Source organism: Callorhinchus milii, unplaced genomic scaffold (assembly GCF_018977255.1).
Source record: "Callorhinchus milii isolate IMCB2004 unplaced genomic scaffold, IMCB_Cmil_1.0 Scaffold101, whole genome shotgun sequence".
Lineage (NCBI taxonomy): Eukaryota > Metazoa > Chordata > Chondrichthyes > Chimaeriformes > Callorhinchidae > Callorhinchus > Callorhinchus milii.
In genome coordinates this window covers 51,576-78,561 of record NW_024704842.1, presented here as the reverse complement: position 1 = coordinate 78,561, position 26,986 = coordinate 51,576, and the positions used below count along the sequence as shown (strand labels likewise).

Here is a 26,986-nt window from a genome sequence, read left to right as displayed (position 1 = left end):
TCAATAGTGTATAGAATATTTATCTGCTGTAGGTGTTAACGCTGCGTGTGTTATTGATGGGATGTGTGGGTTTTTGCTGTGGTGTGTGGGGTATTCACGGTGTATATGGTGTAGCAATCAGTTTTGTGTGGTATTAATTCTTTGTGGAGTATTAATGGGGTGTGGGTTATTAATTATGCATGGAGTACTAATGTGGTATAGAGAATTAATGTGGTGCGTGTTAATAAAGTGCTGTAGGGTATTAGTGCTTTGTGGTATTAATGGGGTGTTTAGGATATTAATGTCTTGTGTAGGGTATTAGTGGGTTGTATGGGGTATTAATCGTGTTTGCGGTATAAAACGGGATGTGGGGCATTAATGGTGTGTGGTTTATTGACGGGATGTAGTGTATTACTGAGGTGTGTATGGTATTAGTGGAGTTTGTGGGGTATCAACGGGGTGTGTGATATTAATATGCTATTAATGGGGGGTGTGTTCTTAATGGAGTGTTTAGGATATTATTATTAATAGTAAAACTAATCCTTGCCTTTGAAGTAGCGCTTTTCACGTCTACTGGACTTCTCAAAGCGCTTCTCGAAATAGACTTTAAAGTGAGTTGACTGTATATTTGTGCTGAACATTGGCAGCCAATTGCGAATAGTGGTATCCGATAGATTCGTGGATTGAATTGACCAATTTATTATACGTTTTTTCTTTCTTGAGTGATTATTATCAGGCGGGTAGAGTAATTAATGGGTTGTTTGGGTTATCAAAGTTGTGTGGAGGTATTAATGGGGTGTATGGGGTATTAATATAGTTTGGGTTATTTATGGGCTATAGGGATTTAATGGACGTTGGGGTACTAATGGAGTGTGGGGTATGAATATGGTGTGTGGTATTGACAAAGTATGTGTAATTAATGGGTTATGTTGTACTAATTATGCGTGTGGTATTAACGGGCTATGTAACAATAATAATAATAACCCTTGAATTTGATATAACGCTTTTCACGTCTTCTAGACGTCTCAAAGCGCTTCACAGAATATGCTGTAAAGAGAATTGACCATATATTTGTGGACAATAAGCGGCAGCCAATTGTGCGCAGCAGTGTCCCACAGGCAGTCGTGTACTGAAAATGAACAATTTATTGTTGCTTTGTTTTGGAGGGATTATTATTAGGCGTGTGGTGTAAGTAAACTTGCTCAACGTTTCACCCTGACGCATGTGGTCCACATCCGCAGATATGTAGAGATATCAAGGAACCGTGTTGTAAGGAGGCACATGGTAACGGTGCGTGTCTTGACTTTACTTCCTGGCTAGGAAATGAAGTGAAGTACAACCATCTTTACTATGCTCTTACCTTATAAATCCAGTTTACAAATTTACTTATTCAGAATGTATTTATTTATTATTTAGAACTACAGCGCATGCCAAACACAGCACATATGCTGCTGCACCCCAAATTCTAGCCACGACAATTCAAAACCCAAAATCCAAACCTATTTGTGGTATGAATTGGGCGTGTGGGGCATTAATGGAATTAATGGGGGATTAGTTTGGTGTGGGTATTAATGGGGTTTTGGGTTCTAAAGGAGTTTGTGGTATTGAGGGGTGTGACGTGCTACTTGGGTGTAGTTTACTTATGGGTTGTGGTGTATTAATGGGCTGTTGGATATCAATGGAGTGTGCTGTAATAATGATGTGGGGTTATTTATGGAGTGTGGGGTATTAGTGGTTTGTGGAGTATTAATGTGGTGCGTTTGGTATTAATGGTGTTTTTGCATATTAATGGGTTATGTGACGATGTTCTGAGGTGTGCCATATCAATGGGGTGTATTTTATTCATTGGTGCGTGATGGTAATGTTGTATGTGCTAATAATGTGGTGTGTGCGATTTATGGTATCTTTGGGATTGTTATGGGTTATGTGGGGTTTTAATGTGGGCTGTGAGGTGGGATATTTGGGTTATTAGTGTTGTGTGTGGTATCAATAGTTTATGGGGTATTAATGTTCTTCGTGGCAATAAGGGCATGTGTGTGATTAGTGGGTTGTGGGTAATAATGCTGTGTGTGTTTTAATAATGGGGCGTAGGTTACTAATCGGATCTGTGGTAATAATGAGTTTTGAGCTATCAATATTTTATGGAATATTTATCTGTTTGATATGAATAAATTTTGTGGTATTAGTGGTGTGCAAGTTATTAATGTGGTGTGTGATGCATTAATGGAGTGTTCGATGTTAATGGACTTGAGGGTTATTAATGGGGTGTATTAGGTATTATTGGTGTGTGGGGTGTTAATGGTGTGTAGCGGTGTTACTGGTGTGTGGGATAACAGTGAGGTGTGTGCTACTAATGGGGATTGGGTACTGATGTAGTGTGCGGGTATTAATGGGGTGTCGTTACTAAAGGTGTGTGTGGGGTTTAGGTGGGTTCCGTGCCGTATTAATGGGATATATGGGGTATTAATGTGATATAAATGGGGTGTGGGCTACTAGTGTTGTGTGGCATTAGTGAAGTGTGTGGTGCTAATAACTGTGAGGTATAAATGGGTTTGTGTTATAAATAGAGTGTGTGGCATGAATAGGTTGTGTTATGTTAAGAGTATTTATGGTACTAAAGGAGTGTGCAGTATTATTGAAGTGTGTTGGGTATCAATGGGTGTGTCGGGTGTTAATGGGCTCTGTGTTATTATTATAGTGGTGTGGCAATTAATTGCGTGTGTGGGGTTCTAATGGGGTGTCGGTTATTAATGGGGCGTTCGCTATTAATGGTTTATGGTGTATCAATGACGTTTTGGAATAAGAATGGTGTTTCGGTTGCAGATGGGATGTGTCCAGTGTCTTTCGACGTCCTCCCGACGTGAAAGGCGCGACATCAGTGTAATCTTTTTGTTGTTGGTGCTATTAATCAGTTGTGGGTTGTTAACGAGACGACGGGGATTAATGGGATGTGTGGTATTAATGTGCATTTTTGACAATAATGGTGCGTGAAGTGTTTGGTGGGGTGTTTGGGGATATTAATGGGGAGTGTGGGATATTAATGGTGAGCATTATGTACTAATGGAGTGTTGTATTAATGGGGTAAGTTGTATCAATGGCTTGTGTAGTATTAATGAAAGGTGTGTAGCAGGGGTTTAACTTTGAGTTGGTGATGTAATATTTGGATGTGCAGTGTACCAATGAGGTGTATGAGGTATTAATTGGATGTGGGGTATTAATGTCGTGAGGGGTATTGATGCTCTGTTATGTGTTAAAGGTGTGTGGCATTACAGAGGCGTGGCATATTAATGGGTTGTGGCAGTTATTAATGCGGTATGTAGGTACTAATGTACTGTAGCTTATCAATGGGGATTGGCGTATTCGTTGGTTGTTAGGGTTATAACTGGAGTGTGTGGGGTACTAAAGTGCTGCATGGTGTTGTATTAATCACACTCACCCATTCATACACTCTCACAGACTCTCAGAGACATCCCCAAAACTCTTTCCAAAACTGCCCAGCTTCGGAAAGGTCAGCCCTGCTGTCAGTCTGCTGCCCTCCCAGTCATTCCTGTATCGCCACTTCTCCCCCAGCCTTTGTTTACCTTCTCTCAGTAGGCACCTGCCTGGCAGTCTATTGGCATCACTTTTCCGAGGGTAATAGACCTTGCAATTGTTTGTAAAAATCTTAGTAATTCGATCGCTCTTAAGCTACGGCTGTATATATACGGACTTCGCCTTACATTGTATCCAGCACTGGGACGTCTCGAAGGCGTGATGAGGGGCTGTATAAAATGCCCATTATTATTATTGTGATTATTATAATTATTATACAACGTCACCGCTAACGACACCACGTACGTGACGTAGGGAGACAGGCAGACTGCATACACGGTGTCGTCCGCAAGTCTACCCGCCTCAGTGTGCGTGTGTGTGTGCATGTGTTTGACTATCTGCGCTTCACTGCTCCCCAATTCGGTCCGCCATATTGAACGGCACAGCTTCCCCGCTTTGTGTTAGTCTCTCTCGGGTCGACACACTGTGCTGCCCCTCACGTAACGTATGCACGTATCTCTTTCTCTGGCTCTCACCCACGTAACGAAGCAACTGCTACTTGGCTTGACAGCGTATGATACGCCAACTTTCTCCCTGGTAACTGGTGATTGACAGGAAAGAGAGACACGCCCACAGTCTCTCGGGTAACTGTTGATTGACAGGAAAGTGAGGCACGCCCACTGTCTCCCTGGTAACTGGTGATTGACAGGATAGATAGACAAGCCCACAGACTCTCTGGTAAATGTTGATTGACAGGAAAGAGAGACACACCCACAGTCTCTCTTCTAACTGTTGATTGACAGGAAAGTGAATCACGCCCACTGTCTCCCTGGTAAAAGTTGATTGACAGGAAAGTGTGACAGCCCACTGTCTCCCTGGTAACAGTTGATTGACAGGAAAGTGAGACACGCCCACTCTTTTACTGGTAACGAGTGATTGACGTGAGACACACCAACTGATATTATGATTAATGTTGTTATTATTCCCCCGACTCGGAGTTGGTGTCCGTCACTATTACGCACTGATACGGTGCCCAGTGTGGAACGAGGGCGATGTATTCGTTGCTATTCTTCTTCTTATAATTCTTGTTATATTAATTTGGTTATTGTTATGCATAAATAAATAAAACAAGTGGCGTTTTTAAAGCGCACTCCACATTGGGCAACGTTCCAGGGCTTTACAAAGGAGGAACCTGATGTTGTATAGTACATACAACACAATGGACTATATACAACCATAATAAATACGAACCAAATATTTATATCATCTGCTAAATAATACAGTATCAAAAAAACTCTGTACCCCCAGTGAATTCCTGAATCAATACGATGAGTTTTTAAAATAATAATGATAATCCTTGAATTTGATATAGCGCTCGTGAAAACACACAGTCAATTAATTTACAGTACAACACGTGAAGCACATTGAGACTTCTAAAAGACATGATAAGGCGCCAAATCCAAAGCAAAGATTACTGTTATTGTTAAAGAGCAAATTGGAAGATTAATGCGGGATTCTATCAAGAGAAATGTAGAGACAACATCCCGATACAGTTTTCTGCTGTTCAATTGAGATGTTTTTCTCGCTTTTACAGTTAAATATTTGAGCCCTTTTCGCATGAGGTGTTTGTGTGGTTTGTGCTTTATATCCGGTAATGCTGTTGAGTTGACAACTTGACAGAGTTCAGCTACATATCACCCATTACCGTTTCATACTATGTACAATATTGAGCTAATCTGGACTCAGGAGAAAATCCCTTCTTTTTCCCAAATAGCATCACTGGATCTTTAAGGTCTGTCCTGAACACGGTATAAACTGGACCTGAGTTTATCGCAGCGTCTTAGATCACATCGAGAAAGAGAGAGAAAGAGAGACTAAGAATGTGAGAGAAAATGGACGTAAGAGAGAAAGATAATGTAAGAGATACAGAGAGAGAGAGAGAGAAAGAGAGAGAGAGCTTCAGAGAGACAAAAGGTGAGCGAGACATTTGAGAGTGTGAGAGAGAGATGCAGAATGTGAGAGAAGCTTCTCAGCTAACATCATGAAAGTGGTTCAGCTATGCATCAGCTTTTGCCATTTGAAAGCATGTTCATTATTAACCCTTTCGTACAACTTAAATTTAGCTGCTCTGGAATATAACAATTGGAGAAATTCCCTTCTCACTTCCTGATAACGTCTCGGCTTCTTAACACTTGTCTTCAACACAACACAAATAAAGGTCAATTGTACCTCTCATTTTAAAGCCCATGATAAGCAGACGATAAATTTGTGTGAGAGCGAGTGCGACTAAATTTGCGAGAGGCTTACCGTGTGAGAGACGCATAAGGGGAGATTGAGAGTGGTAGTGTCAGAGATACAGAGGGAGAGGGAGATTGGGAGAGTGACAGAGAGGCACATTGTATTTGACAGAGAAATTGAGAGACACAGATGGAGAGAGACTGAGACTTTGGGAGATAAGGTGTGTGTGTGTGATACAGACTTTGAGAGAAACATATGGAGGGAGACTGAGAGTGTCAGAGACACATATGGAAATAGACAGACTGAGAGTTTGAGCGACACACTGCATCAGATTGTGAGAGAGTGTGTGAGAGTCAAGTGTTTGTGTGTGAGAGAGACTGGAAGTGTGAGCAATGCTACCATCAAATTTCAAATGAATTACACTAATTTGCACAAAAAACTAATCTTCCGACGTGAAAGCGCGACACAAATGTAATTTTTTTATAGTTTATTAAACTTGCACATTGAAATATAGAAATATTAGCTCCAACTGCGGTCAACCGATGTTTTGCAGGCTGGAGAGCAGCTTCCTTATCTGATTGTAATGTTTGTAATGATTGTAAAAGCAGACAAGGCAGCAGGTCTGGGGAACTCTGAACTAATCGAATAATGTGTATTGTGTTGGTGACGAGACGAGAAAGAAGGTCAACGGAATCTTCCAGTCGGCAGTGAGTGTTTCGGCTGCTGTGAATGTGATGTGTGGATTGGGACAGGTAATGTGGCAAAGGTGGAAAAAAGTGGTCTGATTAGCAATGAATGTGGGGAAGAAAACAATGCTAATGCTGACCCGTTTTCCAAATTTTTCTGATCAAAATTGTGCGTTTGATGTGCTACCTTTTCATTTTCTGGCATAAGTGCACTTTCATTCCGAAAAACATCGTGTATGAAATATAGAATATTTCTCTGAAACTTCTCGATGAAGTCTTGAAGCAAATGCAATGGTTACCACTGTTGCTAAAAAGCAGATTTGTGATTCTAAGTGTGTTTGCTGTCCAAAGACATAAAGAGAAAAATTCCGCTGAAGAAATTCTGTATTTCTGTTTAGTCACTTTCCGTTTTGCATTTGAATGTTTGAGCACTTTTTGTAGGACGTTTTGTGCGGTTTGTGCTTGATATCCGGTACCTCTGCTAAGCTAACACCATGACAGAGGTTCAGCTATACATCAGCTTTTTCCATTTGACAACATGTCCAATAGTATCCATTTCATGCAGCTTGAATTGAGCTGCTCTGGATATTAAAATGCAACTCTCTTATCTTTACTTTCTATGTTTGCAGGATTTTGCTCTGAGACACAAACCAACTCTCTCATGCTCTGTGGCCCAGTTGTAGATTCTCTCCGTTTTAAAACTGGTCAAAAACGGGCAGCTGAGATTTGTTTCAATTACATTTTGTGTATGTTGGAGCTGGAGAGACCAGCGAGCAGGATTTAGTCCAGCCGGTAATTTATGAAGGCATGCATGAGCATTTTGGCTGCTGTGGATATGAGGAATGGATTGAGGCGATCAATATGTTGGAAGTGGAAAAAAACTGTTTTTGCTCAGGGAATGTTCGTGGTGTAGAAAGGAAAGAGTTGCTCATTTGTTGTGCTTATTCTACTGATTAAAATATTGCCTTCCAAGTGCCACCTTCTCATTCTCTGGCGCAAATGAACTTTGATTCTGAATAACGTTTTGTCTGAAATATTGAATATGTCTCTGAAATGTCTCGACGACGTGAAGAGGCGTTACATGAAATGCACATAATATTATTGCTATTATTATTGTTATTATTATTCAAACGCATTATTGAGATTTCAATCGAGTTTACTGTCCGGAGAAGTTTCGAGTCAAAACTCCGTTAAAAAAAATCTGCTGCTCTGTTTAGTTGTATTTTCAATTTGCAATTAAACATTTTAGCACTTTTTGTTGTGTGGTTGTGATTTATGTCCGGTAAAGATGCTAAGCAAATACCACGAAAGTGTTTCAGCCACACACCAGCCTTTGTTATTTGACACTGTTTCCAATATTAACACTTCCTTACACATTAAGTTGAGCTCGCCTGGAACCTAACATCTGGAGAAATACACTTCGATTTCCCAATGGCATCTCCATACCTTTACTATTTGTCTTCGATACAGCACAAACTGAACCTGAATTTATCTTCTAATCTAAGAGTCTAAAATAGAGAGTCGGAGAGAGAGAGAGAGAGAGACTAAGATTCTGAGACACAAAATTTGAAAGACAGACTGGTAGTGTGAAAGACACATAGAGATAGAGAGAGAGATAGTGTGAGAGATACAGAGAGTGAGTGAGATTGGGAGGTAGAGAAAGAAATTGTGAGAGGAAATGTGAGAGATGTGTGTGTCAGTAAATTTGAACGAAACAGATGGAGGGAGATTGAGAGTGTGGACATAGAGGGACTGACAATGTGAGCTGCACAGTGTTTCAGAGTGTGAGAGAGTGCGTGAGATACACAGTTGTGTGTGAGAGAGACAGAATGTGAGCAATGTGACCATAAGATTTCACATGAATTACATTAATTTGCACAAAAAGCTGAACTCCCTAAGTGAAAGGAGCCACGCGAATGTAATTTGTAATATATTGTATTAAACTTGCAGCTGGAAAGACAGAAATATAGGCTTCCTAAGCGGTCAACGGAGGTGTTACATAGTGGAGACTGGATTTCTTATGTGATAGTAATGGTCTCAAATGCCGTCAATACAGCAGGGCTGAGAACTCTCAATTAAGCGAATATTGTGTATTATGGAGCTGTGGGGACGAGCTAGTTGGGCACATTTGAGATATCAGACGAGTTTACTCTCCAGAAAAATACAGATACAAAACACAGCGAAAAAATGCTGCTGTTCCGTTTATTTTTTTAATCATTTTCCAGTTAAATGTTTGAGCCCTCTTTGCTGGGAGATATCCTGTGGTTCGTGCTTAATATCCGGTAAAGTTGCTGTGCTAACACCATGGCAGTGGTTCAGCTACACATCAGCTTTTGACAATTGACACCATGTCTCATTTTCATATGGCTTAATTTGAGCTGGAATTTAACATAAGGAGACATTTCTTATTCTTTTCCAAATAGTGTCTCGGGACCTTTAACATTTGTCTTCAACACTGCACATATTGAACCTCAATTTACCCTCTCATCTTGGAGACTAAGTTTGGGGACAGAGAGAGAGAGGCTGAGGGGATATATAGAGAGAGTAAGGTTCAGATAGACACATTTTGTAAGACGGACTGATAGTGTGAGGGAAAATATGGGAGAGTGAGTGAGAGTATGAGAGATACAGAGAGATATTGAGATGGGCGTGTGAGAGAGAGAGACAGAGTATGAGTCACATTGTGTGTGTTTCAGAGACTGATGAGAGACGCAGACAGAGAGAGACTGGGAGTGTGAGAGACACAATGTGTGTGTGATAGATATTTAGAGAGTAACAGATGGAGGGAGACTCAGAGTTTCAGAGACACAGATGGAGATAGGGAGAATGAGGCTGAGAGTGTACTGAGGAAGTAACATTGGAGGGAGACTCGGAGTTTCAGAGACACGGATGGAGATAGAGAGACTGAGACTGAGAGTGTGATCTACACAGTGTGAGATTGTGTGAGAGAGTGTGTGAGATAACTAATGTTTGTGAGTGCTACTGAGGTTGTGAGCAATGTTACCATCAGACTTCACATGAATTACATTAATTTTCACAAACAGCAGCACCTCTGAAGTGAAGGTCGCTATGGAAATGTCAGTTGAATTATATTGTATTAAACTTACAGCTTGAAAGACAGAACTATTGGCAGTGCAAGTGGTCAAACGAGGTGTTGCAGAGTGGAGACTGGCTTCCTTATCTGATTCTAATATCTCAAAAGCTGACAAGACAGCAGGGCTGAGAACTCTAAATTAAGCATATATTGTGCATTATAGAACTGTAGGGACCAGCAAGTAGGGTAGCTTTGAGACTTCAGACTAGTTTACTGTCCAGAGAAATAAAGATACAAAACACCGCTAAAGAAATTGTGTTGTTCCGTTTAGTAGTTTTTTCCTTTTTCAGTTAAATGTTTGAGATCTTTTCGCTGGGAGGTGCTGCGTGGTTTGTGCTTCATATCCGGTAAAGTTGCAAAGTTAACACCATGACAGTGGTTCAACTACACATCATCTTTTGCCTTTTACAAAATATCCAATATTGACCCTTGCATACGCCTTAAATTGATCTGGTCTGTATATGCATAACTGTAGAGAGAAAGAGAGAGAGAGAGAGAGAGAGAGAGAGAGAGGGATTGTAAGACAGACTTATAGTGTGAGGGAACAATACTTTGTGTTAGAGTTTGAGAGCTATAGAGGGAGATTCTGCTTGGGATTGTGAGAGAGAGACAGAGAGTGTTTTAGAGTCACAGTTTGTGTTTTAAAGAAGCTTTGGTATTCACAGATGGAGAGAGACTGAGATTCTGAGAGAAACAATGTGTGTGTGACAGATATTGTGAGTGTAACCGATGGATGGAGACATAACACAACATGTAGGAGCAGGACTAGGCCATTAGCACCTTCGGACCTGCCCCGCCATTCAATCATCGCTGATCTTCTAATCTAACTCCAGCTAATAACCTGACCCTGCCTTGTCCCCACATCCCTTAATCCCTTTTACAAAAAGAAATCTATCTATCTGAGTCTTGAATGTGTTCAAGGACTGAGCGTTAACAGCCATTTGGGGTAGTGAGTTCCATACATTCACAACACTTTGAATGAAGAAGTTCTTCCCCAACTCAGTGCGAAAGGGCTGGCCTCCGATTTTAAGGATGTGACTTCTGGTGTTTTATCCAACAAGGGGAAACAATCTCCCAATATTTATTCTATCATGCCCTTTGATGGTCTTATATGATTCTATAAGCTCCTCTCATATTCTCCTTTATTCTAGAGAATATAGGCCCAAATTGTTCTGCATACGCTCGTAACTTATCCCCTTGATCTCTGGTAATACCTCAATAAATCTACGCTGATTTATGCATGGCATTAATCAGCAATCGATGCCCTGAAATACTGCGGGGAAGGAAAGAAGGATGTCGCAAGAAAAGATAAAATGTGAGCAACTGAAGAGAGGAAGTAGGAAATACGCCAAAGAAGCTAAACTGAGAGCGTAAATGTTTGGTTTCTCCTGTCTATGTACTGCTACATTTGACACCAGGATTCATTGCTGCGTGCAATCCTTCCATAGTTTTTCACGCGAATCAATGTAATATGCTGTGACTGTGTAGTTGCAGAGGAACGCAAATAAGCAGAATTGTGCACACAGCAATGGAGAAGTGTACAATGTGACACCAGGAAGCACCCACTTCTTCATTCCACAAAATACTCAGGGCTGGGTGTCCAGCTCAGTTCACAGCTCCCAATCGGATCTTTATTCACAGCACTCAAATAACATTCTGCAGTTTCTGAGAATCAGGTTCACGCTGACGGTTTCTGTGCAAGTGTTGCAATAATTCCTGTGAAGGACACCACAGGTCGTGTTCGTTCTGCGGAGAGAGAAAGAGAGAGTCGTAGTCTCTGATTCCATCTCTAAACGTCGCTAAATATACATCTGTAAGTCAAAGTTCGTGTTCCTCTCTTAGTGTGTATGTTTGTTTGTGTGTCTATCACAGCTCAGTCTTTCTGTATTGGTGTGTGTGTGTGTCAGACTGTTTCTCAGTGTGTGTGTCACAACAGCTTTCGATGTAAGTGTAACAGAGAAGTGGATGTTTGGTGATCACAGAGCAGGGTGACACTGTCAAAAGCTTCTCCTGAGAATTACTCCGTGTGATTTAATTCTGCAGAGATCCCTCCCCGTCGGACACAAACGCTAGGTTCCGTACTTCACTCGAGCTCCTCCTCATTCTCGAAATGGAATCATTGTTTCTTATTTTCGGTGAGTACCGTTTCAATGCTCGAATATTTGTGGGAATGCACCGTAAAGTGGGGTTCTGTCGCTCTGTGGTTAGAGCAATCGCCTTGCAAGCGAGACACTTTGGTCCTTTTCCAGGCAGGGCGATCCGTTGGGCAAATTCTACACTATGCGCCTCATAATAATCTCTCCTAAACAAAACAATACTTTATTGCTCATTTTCAATCACCGAATGTTTGCAGGACACGGCTATGTGCAATTGCCAACCGCACTTCGCCCACAAATATACGGTGAATTCACGTTAGACATGTCTCGAAGACATCAAAGCGCTATATCAAATGCAAGAATTATTATTTGTGATTACATCCCATTCGGAGAGTCGTGCCAGCCAGAGAGTTAGAAAGGAGAAAAGAGTGAGAGGCGTCTTTTTTGATCCTCAAATATTCTTTGTATCCCAAACCCGCTCTGCCTTCCCCCATTTCCGCAATATTAACCGGCCCGCCACTGTTTCACACGGCAGGCTGCCGGAACCCTCATACATGCTTCCATAACATGCTTTTATAAGATCCACGATTCTGTACGCATTCCCTCTGCTTGTCCGCCTGACTAAATACTCCCTGTGTCGGCTGCAGATCACCCAGAAACCTGCAGCTGGTGTCATCTCCTCCACCAGTCTCTGTGACCGTATCATCCCCATCCTTGGATACAGTTCACGATCCTGTTACTCACCTTGAAAGCCCGCCATGTCCTCACTCACCCCTCCTTCATGTCTCCCACCTCACAGCCCCACATTGACGGGCGAGCATTTAGCCACTCTCTCACCATGCAATGGGAATACATTCTGCAGTCCCACGCTCTCAACCTTTCCTTGCTTCCTTTAACATAAATCTGAACACTCTTCCCTTTGAACGTGCGTCCGATCACCTTAGTTGTCTTTGCCCTCCAGGCTCCTTAATTTTTTGTTGGTTTTGGAGAGGCGGGAGGGTCGAGTGCAAAAGCTAAGAAAGAAGAAAGGGGACAGTGAGGAGAGAAAGTCATTTCTATGCTTTCCCTCATTAACGCATATGTATTGCTTTATAAATGCAAGATGCCAAAATGCAAGTTGTTATTGTTGGGAAACGGGACAGGAGCTACCAGGAAAAACAACAGCCAGTAAGCACACTTCATACAGAAAGAGAGACACAATCTGCTCTGTCTGTTAAACATATATTTCTCAGTTTGTGAGTGGTCAGCAAATCGCTTCTACTCCAAGCCTCGAAAGAGAAACAGAAACACAAACGGCCCTTGCTCAGAAAACAAAAATCAGAAGTCGCTTGGAACACTCTGCATGTCAGGCAACGTCTAAGGAGAAAAGAAAGACAGTCAACGTTTCGTTTCCTCTAACCTTCGTATGATCTGCTGCCTCAACTGCTGAATGTGCCCAACGACTTTTGTTTTTGTTGTCTGATATCCAGCATCTGCAGTAATTTGTGTTTTTTTCTTTCGCAGAAAATGCCGTTCAGCCCAACCGTGTGCTTGTCAGTCTGTGAAAGTTATCTTTGTTCAGTCCTATTGTGCGCTCTCTCCATTGTGTCTGTGATGGTGTTCGCTCCCCCACTGGAGCGCTCTACAATAATCCCAATCCCTGTCCGCTTTTTCCCGATTGTATTTGCGCTGGTGTTCGCTCCCCCACTCATGATCTTTTTGATGGCGAACTTGAGCGGCTGCCTGTAGTCAAGGAACGATTATGTGACGGCAGATTTTTGAGTGAATTATTTTATTAATAATTCCTGCCTTGATCTTTCTTTCCCTTGTACAGTAATACTTCTGGAGAGAAAGTCTGTGGAATCTGCAGGTTAGTGACACAATCTAACAATCAAATGTTGCTGTGGGAATATTATTACTGCTCCTAAACCCCTGTGCCTTGCCCATTCCTTCTCCATGTCCAGTTAGCTTTTGAATACCTTCCAAATCGACCAAGCTTCATTCTGAAGTATGGTGTTCAGTACAGAGTGAGCGAGTCTGCTCTGAGGGATGTACACTAATGTATAAAGTAACAAAGCAGTAAACCATGGCCATATTTTGGGTGGAATCTCCTATCGTATATAAAGTAGAAGAATAAAATATATAATACAACGTTTAATAATGAAATACGTATTGTAGTAATCTAATATAAACTATGATAATAATAATAATAATCCATGGATTTGTCTTAGAGCCTTATCGGGTCCCAAAATGCTTCACAGAATATACTGCAATATGAAACAGCTGCTTGCTTTGCTGGAGATATACGGCAGCCAATCGCACACAGTGGTGTCTCACAAAGATTCATGGATTGAGTGACCAAATTACATTTTTTTTAAGGGATTCTTATCCCCAGAAAAGAAACGCCAATTGACTGCTGGGTTCCCACTGACTGCTAGATAAACAGAAACATGTGGATAGAGGAAACTTGTGTAAAATTGTGCCCTGACCGTAAATCTAAATATAAAGTTTAATAATCTAACATAGAGTATAGTATTCTAATACCAACTAGAATAGTTTAATATAAAGTATAACAGTCCAATATGATGTAAAATAATCCAATATCAGTATAATAATGTAGAGCATAATAAGATAAAGTATAATATCACTATCCTTTATCTGCAAACGGAGCTGCAACATGTACAGCTGGTACTGCAATAACCTGTTACTCTTATGGTGACACCTGGGTCGTGTACAGCCAGCAAACACTGCAACCAATACAATGATTATTATTGTTGTTGTATTTTTTTAACGCCAAACATCCTCCCAATGTGACAGATTTTCTGTACATGTACATTATATTGTATTATCCTGAGTGACTGGAAGTCAAAACGAAACGGACTCTCAATGTTGCGTATGGTGTTTTACAGAGAGTGTGAGGCTGGTGAATGGCGGCAGCCGATGTGCCGGGACAGTGGAGGTTTACCACGATGGACAATGGGGCACAGTGGATGGCTCTGGCTCTGGTGACTCTGGTTGGGATATGCTGGACGCGGCTGTGGTGTGTAAGGAGTTGGGCTGTGGAGCCGCGCTGTCAGCCTCAGGAGACGCTCACTTTGGGATGGGCTCTGGTCACATTATAACGTATAATGTTCGGTGCAAAGGGAGTGAGTATGCTCTAAGATATTGTTCCGCAGCGACCTGGCGTCACTATTATTGGTCACACTCCTCTGATGCCGGCGTCATCTGCTCAGGTAATTAATTCATTGTCTGATGAATTTCAATGTCTCATTAGGAATTAGAATTAGGGAAATTCCGATAAAAGTTTGTAACCCGCAATATGTCAGTGTATTATTATTAAATCTGGTGTGGACGGGTTGGTGGGAAGGAGTGGGTTCACGCTCATTGCCCTAGGGACATAAATGCAGGTCGCAAACTTATGTTGTCTGCGTTATCTGCTTAGTTAAACAAATCTGTCGATCATCATCAGGTCGTTTTCCGAGTGGGTCGTTTGGTGGGGTGAGCACTGTTTGTGGGCAGTGTTGAGCACAGGCGGCTGAGCACAGGGGACGACTACAAGGGGCAGAGTATAGGGGGGAGTGTGCAGGGTGGGTGAGCACAGGGACTAAGTAGATAGAGGTGTAGCATAGGAGTTGAACATATTTGGGGTCAGCACAGGAGCATTGAGCGCTCGGAGTTAGGTGAGAACAGTTGGGACGTGGTTAGCACAAAGGGGTGCAACATGGGGTTAGAAAACAATGGGCTGAGTACAGTAGGAGTGAGCATAGAGGAGGGATTAGCATACGGTGGATGCGCGTTGGGCCCGGTGGTGACCACGGGGCTTGTAATGAGCACAGTAGAGGTAAACACCGGGGATTTGAGTACAGGATTTGGTTGAACACAGGGTCGGTAAGCACATTGGACATCACAGGGGTGGAGCACAAGGGGTGAGCAAATGGTGTGAGCACTTTCGGGGATGAGCACAATGGGGTGAGTACGGAGGGTTGAGTTGAGTATCAGTGAGCACAAAGGGCTGAGCACATGAAGGGTAACACATGCGTTGAGAACAGGTGTGTCGAGCAAAGGGGGTTTAAGCACACGGAATGAGAATGATTTGGGTTTAGCACGTGAGGAAAACAAGCGGGTTTAGGACGAAGATGTGAGTCTCGTGAGCTGAGCAGAGGAGTGGATGAGCACAGGGAAGGTGGTGATCACTCTGGTTTGGTTAAACACGGGGTGTAAAATGGACGCGTTTCTGGGGATAGCATATTGGGAGAATTTGGCCAGAGGTGTTGAGCACCGAGGTTTTGAGCTCAGGGGTCTGAGCACATCGGGGAGCACATGGAGGTATCAGAATGGGAGGAACAGAGGGAGGGAGCGCACATGATTAGCACAGGGCGTAATAATAGATGGTGAGCACAAGTAGAGGATGACAACCGGAGTGAAGAGCACAGTGGATCACGAGCAAAATTTTGGATAAAGAACATGGGGAGCGCGGGGGTGTTACGAATAGACGGGGAGCACCTGGGGTTTGTGCATACGCGGGGAGTATGGGGTGAGTATGGGTGGGAACACAAAGGTGTAAACCGATGGGTGTGTAAACAGGTTGGGTGAGCAAAGGGTTGTTGTACACAGGATGAGTAAGGATACAAGGGGTTTGAGCAAAACGGCGTGGAGGGCTTTTGCCCTGGAGGAGGCTGTGCACGTTGGGGAGGCTGTACCTTGGATGGCAGCTGTGCTCTGGGGCAGCAGCTGTTTCCGGGAGATGCCTGTGTCGGAATGGGGTTGTGACAGTTGGGGACTGTGCCCTGGGAATGGACTGTGACTGGTAGGGTGCTGTACGTTTGGAGTTCGGCTGTCCATCCATCGCGCTGTGTCGGGTTGGGTGCTCTGTGGAGGGACTGTCCTCTGAGGCGTCTCTGTACCGTGGGTGGGTGGCTGATCCTGTGGGGCTGTGACATTGTGGGGCTTGTGACGTGGGTCAAGAGATGAGCCTGTGGTATGGTCTGTTCAGTGGGAAGTGGTCGGTGGGCCCTGGGTTTGTTTTGGCTGTGAGGGCTCTACCGGGGGGCAGGTGTGGGGTTCCTGCAGGGTTTGAAGTTCGCTGTACCTAGTGGGGAAGCTGTGCCAACGAGGGTTGGTAAGGCAAGGGAGGAGAGCACTGTGCCGAAGCAGCGCACCGATGTGCCTGAGAATCAGCTATCGGAGGTGGGAGTAGTTGCTGTTACCTGGGAGGGGTTTGTACCAGGGAGAGCGGTCTTTGTCTGGATCTGCCTTTAACTGGGGTGGGGCTTCCCTGTGTGGGGTCTGTGTACACTGGGGATTTGATTATTCCCTGTGGACTGTTGCTGTGCCATAGGGGATGTCTTCTGTTTTGTAATGTTGCGACTGTGCACTGTCGGTGGGGTCTGTGCCTTGGGGTGTGGCTGTGCTCTGGCACTGTGGGTGTGGGCTGTGTCCTCGGGGCGAGTTGCTTTGGCCGGAGTTGGGCTTGTGCTAGTATCTGTGCCTGGGTTCGCTCGTGTTGTGTGTGATGCTGCATTGTATGCGTCCGCGACTCCCCCACACGCCCAAGCACACACACACATATATTCAAACAACAAAAAGCGAGCTATTAATGCAAGAATAAAACAACAATATCTGCATCTTTGTATCTGCGAGAGCGCAATAAATAATTGATGTAGAACGATTTTACCTCTTCGGGAAGATCTTGTTTGTTTTAGAGTCGTGGACGTACTCCAGGGCAATGCTTATCCTTGATATGCTACACTTAAAATAACTTTAATGAAGCCCCAAAATGTGATGTGTGGATAATATTCCGCAATGAATTGACGACAGAGAAAATTACACACTATTCTTTCAGTAACACATGCGCATTAATGTGTTCTGTAACAAAGCAATAAACAACTGCCATATTTTGGGGGAATCTCCTATCTTTATATAAATTATAATAATCTTATATAAAGTATAATGATATAATATTCAGTATAATAATATAAAAGCTCTATCCTTCTGTTCCAAAGGCAGCTGCAACGGGTATATGTAGCCGCGGAATGAATTGTTAATATAATTGTTGATACCCGGGTTTTGGACTGTATGTAGCCAACGGTCATTGAAACCATTATAATGATTATTATTGTTGTTGTATTGTTTACCGTCCAGAAACCCTCGCAATGCGACATGCACCTTGTGAACTATTATGTTCGATTACGCTCAATATTCTGCGTGATGTCTTACAGTGATTGTGTGGCAGATTTTATTTCATTTTGGCAGATCGTTTGAGGCTGGTGAATGGCGGTAGCCCGTGTGCCGGGAGAGTGGAGGTTTACCACGATGGACAGTGGGGCACAGTGGATGGCTATGGTTGGGATATGTTGGACGCGGCTGTGTTGTGTAAGGAGTTGGGCTGTGGAGCCGCGCTGTCAGCATCAGGAGACGCTCACTTTGGCGAAGGCTCAGGTCCCGTTGTGACGTGGAGTGTCCGGTGCAGAGGGAGTGAGTCTACACTGAGGGGTTGTCGGTCACATCCCTGGGCTGTTGGCTATTCCTGGCCACACTCCTATGATGCCGGCGTCATCTGTTCAGGTAAATATTTCAGTCTTCAATCATTTTTCTTTCCTCATATTTTCGGCAAACTACGGATCGAGAAACACTGTTAAAGTTTGTATCCCGTAATATGTTAGTTTATCATTAAACCTGAGTGGAGTGTTTGCGCTCATAGCACTGTGATCAATTTTCCAAATCCAAAACATACGATGTCGGCGTCATTTGCTCAGTTAAATAAGTCTATCTTTTAGAATAACCTCGTGCTTGGGGTGAGGGCAAGTGTGAGCGAGGGGATGGTTAGGAGGTCGCCAAAGGGCGCTGAGACCTGTGGTTGAGCACAAGCGAGTGCGTAAACTGGAAAGGAGTACATGGTGCGTAAGCACAGCGTGGGTGAGCGCAGTGGGTGAACACAGGGCAGGGCATCCCAGGTTGTGAGCAACGCCAATGATCGCAGAGTGTCAGCAAATGGTGGTGTAGGACAGCGGTTAACTACAGGGTTGAATACTTGGAGCGATAGCACAGAGATTTGCGCTCAGGGAATATTGAGCACAAGAGGAAAAGGCACACTGGGTTTGGGGTAAGCATAAAGGGCCGAGAAAATTGTGTGGTGAGGAGAGGGCTATAAATGTGGAATAAGCATGGTTCGTTGAGCGCAGTGGGGGAATGAGCAGAGGGTTTGGAGAACAGGATTGCTTAGCACAGGGTGGGGAGTACATGCGGTAAGCTCACTGGAGAGCACACGGGGGCACAGGGTGCGAGCCCAGTGGTGTGCACGTGTAGCATGGTGAGCAAAGCAGGCCTGAGGAGAAGGTGAGCTCAAGGGATGATGATCTCAGCATCTGAACGCATTGTGGCTGAGCACAGTAGGGCAGACAGTGGATGTACTGAGCACACGGAGTGTGGAGCATTTGTGGAGAACAAGGGGTGGTAACCGGGGAATGCATATGTGTTGGTGAGCTTATCGGGAAGATTAGGGGTTAAGCACATTGGGCGTATCACAGAGTTAATGCACATGGGTTGGTGTGAGCACAGGAGGGAAGAGTAATAATAATAATAATCCTTGCATTTTATAATGCGCTTGGAAGGATATCCCAAAACGCTTCACAGAATAGACTGTAAAGTGAATTAACTGTACAGGGTAAGAGGAGCACAGTGTGGATAAGAAAAGGGGGATTCAGCACAAGGGCGAGCAAAAGGATGGGTTGAGCAGAGGGGAAGCGCTTGGAGGTGAATCCTGGGTGAAGAGCACGAATGGCGAGCACAGGTGGGTGGCAACAAGTGGGGAGCAGCGCCCGGTGTGGCGTAACGCAGAGGGATTGTGAGCGTTGTCTTTCTAAATAGGGGATGCAGTCATAGTGGCGTTGAGCACAGGCGGTGGTAAGAGTGCAGAAGTTAAGAGCCCAAGGGGAGGATTAAGTAAAAGTGGTAAGGGAAAAAGGGAAGGCAAGCAAAGGCGGAGAGCATAGTGGAATGAGCACAAGTCGGGTGGTGAATACACGTGAGGTAATCATAGGGCAGAGGGAAGTATAGGAGAGTTAAATGACGGAGTGGTCATATGAGTGGGAAGCATATGGTGGAAAGCAGGAGGATCAACACAAGATGGAAATGCACAGAGTCGAAAGCACACGAGGGTCACAGGGCGGTGAGAACCAGGGGTTGCGCAGACGGGGGGTGAGTACAACAGGGGTTCAGAACAAGAACGCAGTGCACAGCAGTGGAGTGAGCACGTGTGGGGAAAGAAACGGTGGGTGTGTGCACAGGGGCCTCAAAACAAGAAGACAGAGCACAGGCTGTGTAAGAAAAGGGGTGTGGGGAGAGTATTGCAGGGTGAACAGAGGGAGAGAGCAGCGGAAGAAAAGTGAGTACAGGCGATGAGTAGAGAGGGAGGTGAGTATTCTGGGGCTGAGCACAGGGTATGAGCACTGGGGTATATGCAGAGCACCGGGGAGCGGGATGCATTGGGAGTGATCACAGCGGTTTGAGAAAGTTAATTTGAGCATGGGTTGAGCGCATTGGTGAACACTGGGGCAGAAGACAGGGGGCAGAACCAGGAGTGGCACAGGGTGGGGTGGGGGTGGGGCGTGGGAGTTGAGCATATGAGTAAGTGTACTGGCCATAGTGGGTAAATTGTGAATGAGAAGGTGAGATTCCGCACATTGTGGAGTAGGGAAGTTATCACCCATCGCCGGGGGCGGGGTAATCAAAGGGATGTTTACGGGGCGGTTTTCACAGGAGGGTGAGCAGAGAGTGTGTAAACAGGAACGGTAGGCACAGTGGGGTTGAGGACAGGTGGGTAAGAGCAAGTTGTGTAAGAGCACGAGGTTGTTGAGTACAAGTGTGTTGAGCCAAAGGGGGATCAGCAAAGGGAGAGAGCGCAGGGGATTGAGCACAAGTGGGGTGCTATTAAAACGCGAGGTATTCACAGGGCGGGGAGAAAAAACAGAAAAGTGAAATCAGGGAGTGATTAACGTCATAGACCAGTTGGGCCGAATGTTTCTCTGCTGTATATTCCAATGTATTCTCAGGCTTACCCAGTGTCACAGCTTCCCTCCTAACCCAATGTGACACATCCTCGGCTAACCCATTGTCACACAGCATCTACTTTCCCAGGTTCCCACCTCCTCTGCTATACGTGTGTCACACCCTCTCTGCTAACCCAGGGTCACACGTCTGCTGTTTGTGATGGTACAGATTGTGTTAATTGCACATACGCTTGAAGTTGTTGCTGTGGATATTGTATTGTATGTACTTGGCAGGAGGTAACCCACCCAAACTGGTGAATGGAGACAGCCGGTGTGTGGGGAGAGTTGAGCTGTACTACTATGACACTTGGAGAACAGTTTGTGGCGAGACGCTGAACATGGAGATGGCAGGATATATTTGTAACTATTTGGGATGTGGATTTGCTGTATCAGTCTCAAGTAAGGCTCGCTTTGGAGAAGGATCGGGGTCTGTGGTTGGTCGGCCTGACTGCGGACACGGGCAGGACGGTGGCATATTCTGTTCAGGTATAGACCACAACTGCAACAACGTGCCATTGATACGGGTGGAGTGTAGGGCCAATCAAATTTAATTTGGGGATTGTTGGCAATGGCAACAGAAAAAGAATCCCTTCGGTTATTGAATATCGTCATGAGATTTGTTACCACTACCTGAACAGGCAGTCAAGGCTATAAGAAACTCCAGCTTACAGTGTCCCCGAGCTCACACTGTCCCCGAGCTCACACTGTCCCCGAGCTCACACTGTCCCCGAGCTCACACTGTCCCCGAGCTCACACTGTCCCCGAGCTCACACTGATCCAGAGCTCACACTGACTCCGAGATAACACTGACTCTTCGCTCACAGAAAGACATACCCAAACATCAAAAAATGTTTCAATACGGAAGAATGGCAGCGTCAAATCAAGACACGTAGTCGGAACCACCCACATTTCTGCCTCGTATTAAACCGCAGAGAGAAACAGTCTCAGAGGGTGAGGCTGGGCTTATTGTCGACACTGATGTTCACTGTCACAGATCAGATCAGAGTGAGTGTTTGTGAGATTACCTTTACTGTGTTTTAATTTCAGATCCACTTCAGAAAGCCATCATTTCCCTGAAGGCAGATTCCCCGTTCTTTGTGAGAGGGGAAAGCGCTCAGATCTCATGTTCTGGGAATTATCCAGGCAGCATATTCTCTTTATACATAGACGGCAAGTTTTTCACATCACTGACAGCTCCGGAAAACATCCAAACGGCAAATTTCACCCTATCGGATTTCAGTGCAGGAAATTACACGTGTAAATATACTACACATATAGACGGACGAAAGTTCACATCCCCAGAGAGCGAACGAGTGGGAATCTATTTGTGGGGTAAGATCTGAGTAAGATTTTACATAGTAACCTGTTTGTGTTTCTCTCACGAATCTGTTAAATGGCCGTTCGTTGCCGCTGGTTTATAGTAGCCTTGATCACAGATCCACCCTCCAAGTACCACTGTCCCCCATCCTTCAACCCCACCCATCCTAACACATGTACCAAACGCTCAATGACACAAGTCTACTTCAATTCCTCACTTTCCCCCTTAATTCATTTCACACTTCCTGTTCCACAACCCTTCATTATTTCTATTCATCATCCGCACGTACATTCTATTCCTTCCATCCCCACCCTCTATTCCTCCCAAACACTGAATCTCTCCCACAGCCGCACTCCCTCCCACACCTTTTAATCTCCTCTCCCTCCTGTGAAAGTCTTGCTGCCTCTTGATTGTGTTTATACTGTCTGATACCAATCCCGTTTCAGTCAATGATTCCCACCATCTCACTCCACTGAATGTGAAGTCGTTGCACCTAAATGTTCTGTTTGTTCCCCTGGATGTGATCGTATCCTGTTATTTAAATACTTCTGAAGGTCAGGTGAGTTGCTGTCTAAATTCCCGGTCTCACGTCCCTGGCTATAGCTTTGTAGTACACCAGACCACGGCCTCACTGCTCTCCATGGCCACACCTGTCCTATCCGTTGACCCCTCCCTAGGTTTAAAGAAACATATGCTCGGTCCTGTCCTGTACCTTTCGCTTAACACTTGCCTCTCCTGCTCTTCGTAATGCTTCCTTCAGGCTGAGAAATAAGCAACTGGACAGTTTTTTTCTGAACAGAACTGTCTTCATGTCACGGAGCGAGTGTTTGTGAGATTATCTTTTCATTCCAGAACCGCTCCAGAAACCAACCATTTCCCTGAAGTCAGATTCCCGGATGTTTGGGAGAGGGGAAAGCGCTCAGATCTCATGTTCTGGGAATTATCCAGGCAGCATATTCTCTTTATACATAGACGGCAAGTTTTTCACATCACTGACAGCTCCGGAAAACATCCAAACGGCAAATTTCGCCCTATCGGATTTCAGTGCAGGAAATTACACGTGTAAATATACTACACATATAGACGGACGAAAGTTCACATCCCCAGAGAGCGAACGAGTGGGAATCTATTTGTGGGGTAAGATCTGAGTAAGATTTTACATAATAACCTGTTTGTGTTTCTCTCACGAATCTGTTAAATGGCCGTTCGTTGCCGTTGGTTTATAGTAGCCTTGATCACAGATCCACCCTCCAACTACCACTGTCCCCCATCCCGCAACCCAACCCATCCTAACACATGTACCAAACGCTCAATGACACAAGTCTCCTTCAATTCCTCACTTTCCCCCTTAATTCATTTCACACTTCCTATTCCACAACCCTTCATTACTTCTATTCCTCATCCGCACGTACATTCTATTCCTTCCATCCCCACCCTCTATTCCTCCCAAACACTGAATCTCTCCCACAGCCTCACTCCCTCCCACACCTTTTAATCTCCTCTCCCTTCTATGAATGTCTTGCTGCCTCTTGAATGTGTTTATACTGTCTGATTCCAATCCCGCTTCAGTCAGTCATTCCCACCATCTCACTCCACTGCGTGAAGTCGTCGCTCCTACATTTTCTGTTTGATCCCCTGAATGTGATCGTATCCTGTTATTTAAATACGTGTGAAGGTCAGTTGAGAGTTTTTTGAGAGCAAATTTTCTCAATCGTCCCTATGCCAGCTCTTCTGAAGCAGCTAACCAATTAAATCCCAATCCCCAACTCTCTCGCTACAGCCCTGGATAATTGTCCTCCCCAAACAGGTATCTTATTTTACACCCTCTTTACACGAGATTTTCTGCATTGCTCCCTTCCTCCATCAAATTGACTCCCTCACTTCCAACAACACACAAACTTCCTCACATTCGCTGCCTCCCTCAACCTCTTTTCCACCCTCGCTCCCAAACCCTGATTCCCTCGCACAAACTCATTGCCTTCCACAAACTATGTTACTCCCACAACGTCTTTTACGCCCCCCAAACTCCAGATACCTTCCAAAGCCTCCTACTCCCCTGTCGCTCATTGCATCGCACACACCCACTGCCTTCAAAATCCCTTATGTTCCTCTCATCATGTGGAGGTGTGATTAGGTCTGGAATGTATCTAGACTGTGTGATTTAATCCTTGCTTCAGTTAGCGAGTTCCACAATGCCACTTCCCTCTGTGTGAAGTCGATGCTCCAGGATTAAGTTTGATCCGTTGGTTGACATCCTACGCTGTTGTTTAAAACACGGCTGAAAATCACACGAGCTGTCCAGATTAAATTCTCTCCCGTCTCATGCTGGAGCTGTTACTTAGTTGCCCGGCCTCACTGCCCTCCGTGGCCACTCCGCTGTCAGCCCTTGTGCCCCCTGCCTCTGTGTAAAGAAACACTTGCTGGAATTTGCCCTTAAACTGCCACTCAAAATCTTCAACTCTTCCAGACACCTTCACCACGCTGGGAAGAAGCAAATGGTCCTTTATGCTATTGCCTGAACCGTGTCTATTCACAGAGCGAATGTTTGTGAGATGGTCTTCACTGTGTTTTAATTCCAGATCCGCGCCAGAAAGCCAAAATTTCGCTGAAGCCAGATTCCCGGGTGTTTGTGAGAGGGGAAAGCGCTGAGATCTCATGTTCTGGGAATTATCCTGGCAGCAATTTCTCTCTGTACAGAGATGATGCGTTTATCATATCACAAGCAGCTCAAGAGAATAAGAACACGGCAACATTCATCCTATCGGAGATCAGTGCAGCAAACTACACGTGTAAATATACTACACAAATAGACGGAGGAGTGTTTACATCAATAGCGAGCGAGCGAGTGGGAATCACTGTGCGCGGTAAGATTTGGGTATAATCTCACACAGGAATCTACTTGTCTTCTGACCTTTTACAGGAGCTTCTTTTCTAGTCAATCTTTATATCATCGATCATAAGTCCACGTTATCTCCTGCTCTCAGTTGGATTGCTTGACCCAGGCTGCAACAATCCCCGCGATAAAACAGTTTCCAAACCCAAACTCCCGAGCCTTCCCTGCACAGCATATCTGGGCTGTAAACTCTCTCTCCTATCACCAGAGGAAAGCGCCGCTGCTGACCTGATATCCGTTACTTCGCGATGGTTTTGCCGTGCGACAAGTTTGGGCGGACCCCAGATCTTGCTCTTGCACAACAGCTGTTACTTACCCGACTACCTCACACATTGACCAAGATCGTGTAGACTATCCCTTCTTGTCAAGAAGATTTCAAGATCCTCATTCTCACCTACAAGGCCATTTACGGCCTTGCTCCCTCCTACCTCTCCAACCTACTATCCCCCTACCTACCTGCCCGTACCCTCCGTTCCTCTGGCTCCGGTCTGCTCCACGTCCCCCGCCCCAACCGCCCTACTATCGGTGGTCGGGCCTTCAGCCTCTCAGCCCCGAGGCTCTGGAACTCCATCCCCCAGTGCCTTCGCCTTGCTTCCTCCCTTTCCTCCTTCAAGGCCGGTCTCAAAACCTTTCTCTTTGACCGTGCCTTCAGCTCCCCTCTCGACTCTCTTCCTCCTCCTCGCTCCCTCCCTTCCCTCCCCTCACCCTGACCATTCCCCCTCCTCTCTCCCTCCCTTCCCTCCCCTCACCCTGACCATTTCCCCCCTGCTCGGGTCATGACCCAACTGTGCAGCGCCTTGGGACGTCCTCCTGACGTGAAAGGCGCTCTATAAATGGAATCTTGTTGTTGTTGTTGTTGTTGTTGTCCCGCAGCATACGAACAAGATGCTCACGCTGACTTGTATTTTTAAAGCCAACGTAGAAATAATCCGGCTCCCAGTGGCCGATCTGCTCCTCAACTTGATGACGATGAGCCAGGCTGGACTGCTTTGTTATCCGCAGTTCCCTGGAATACTGGGACATGCCTGGCTCATGGAGAGGAATGGGGAACACCATGAAGTGTGGCCTCGATTCCAATCTTCCGCAGCTTGGCTATTCACTTGCGCAGCACCAGAAGAGGCCCTACTTAGCTCAACCTTCCCAGGATCAGGGGTCGAGAAGTTTTCTCTTGAAGACAGACGAGGGGAAACTCGGCAATTTTCATTGCAAAAGAGAAAAGATTTCCTTCTTTTGCGCTTTCAAATCAGGAGGAGATGAGATCTCAGCGATGCCTTTAAAATAATGTGTTTTCCCCGCATATTTGCTCTTCAAAGTCGACAAATTACTCTGGTCATTTCCCTCTCTAGCAAATTGGACCTGGAAGCACATTACAGGACTCGCTGCGGGGATTGTCGCTGCGTTAATGATAATTGTGTTACTACTGGGAATCAGTGAATATAAGAAAGGTAAGTGGCCAATAATATCAGTGAATATGGCTTAAAGTTATTGGGAATAAATAATAATATTAATAAACCTTGCATTTGATATATCGCTTTTCCCGTCTTCTCGAAGTCCCAAAGCGCTTCACAGAATATGCTGTCAAGTGAATTTACTGTATATTTGTGGGCGAAAAGAAGGAGACAGGAAAGTATATAACGACTGTGTATTGATATTCTGCGTGTCAATGAGTGCAGATGGGGACCTGACAACAAAGCTACCAAACAGTCATTCAGTCTTTATCAAGTCATTTATTGTTGGGACAGATTAGACAGCACCATGGATCTGAGTTAGAAAGACATGTCGTTGTTTATGTTAGCCAAATTGGCAATGAGTTTTATCCTTAACTTTGAGTACTTGATAATATCGATGTTTAAAGGCTGTCGACAATGATCCTTTTGGATTGAGATAATTACTGTCAATATCCAGTGCAGTACCCAACTCTTGTTTCCAAGTCTTTGTTCCCAAGTTCTTCAGCCTGTACGCACAGTGAGAAAGTTGAAACGTGGTCCTGTTTTTCTGATCATGTGGACATTACAGTTCCTGCAGCAGCATTCGAAAAGAGAAGGGAGAAGGGAGAATCCTGGCCAACAATCCCCAAAATAAAATGGATCAGTCACTTCATGTCCGCTTTTGTTACCCACTTGTG

General features: G+C 44.7%; 2 protein-coding genes across 4 annotated transcripts in view; both read left to right on the top strand.

Annotated features, from left to right (window-relative positions):
- The window catches only part of LOC103172721 (scavenger receptor cysteine-rich type 1 protein M130-like), a 71,996-nt gene that overhangs the window by 41,070 nt on the left and 3,940 nt on the right, over positions 1–26,986 (top strand). For all 3 annotated transcript variants that reach the window (XM_042345802.1, XM_042345801.1, XM_042345799.1), the window contains one exon: positions 26,208–26,306. In XM_042345802.1, coding sequence (XP_042201736.1) covers positions 26,208–26,306 — 99 coding nt within the window. The remainder of the gene's footprint in view (positions 1–26,207; positions 26,307–26,986) is intronic.
- Positions 11,586–21,283, top strand: LOC121851742 (soluble scavenger receptor cysteine-rich domain-containing protein SSC5D-like). The gene is made up of 5 exons (XM_042345803.1): positions 11,586–11,663; positions 13,438–13,473; positions 14,513–14,836; positions 17,856–18,167; positions 20,885–21,283. The coding sequence occupies exons 1-5, from the start codon at positions 11,639–11,641 to the stop codon at positions 21,199–21,201; spliced, it is 1,014 nt and encodes a 337-aa protein (XP_042201737.1). The 5' UTR covers positions 11,586–11,638; the 3' UTR covers positions 21,202–21,283.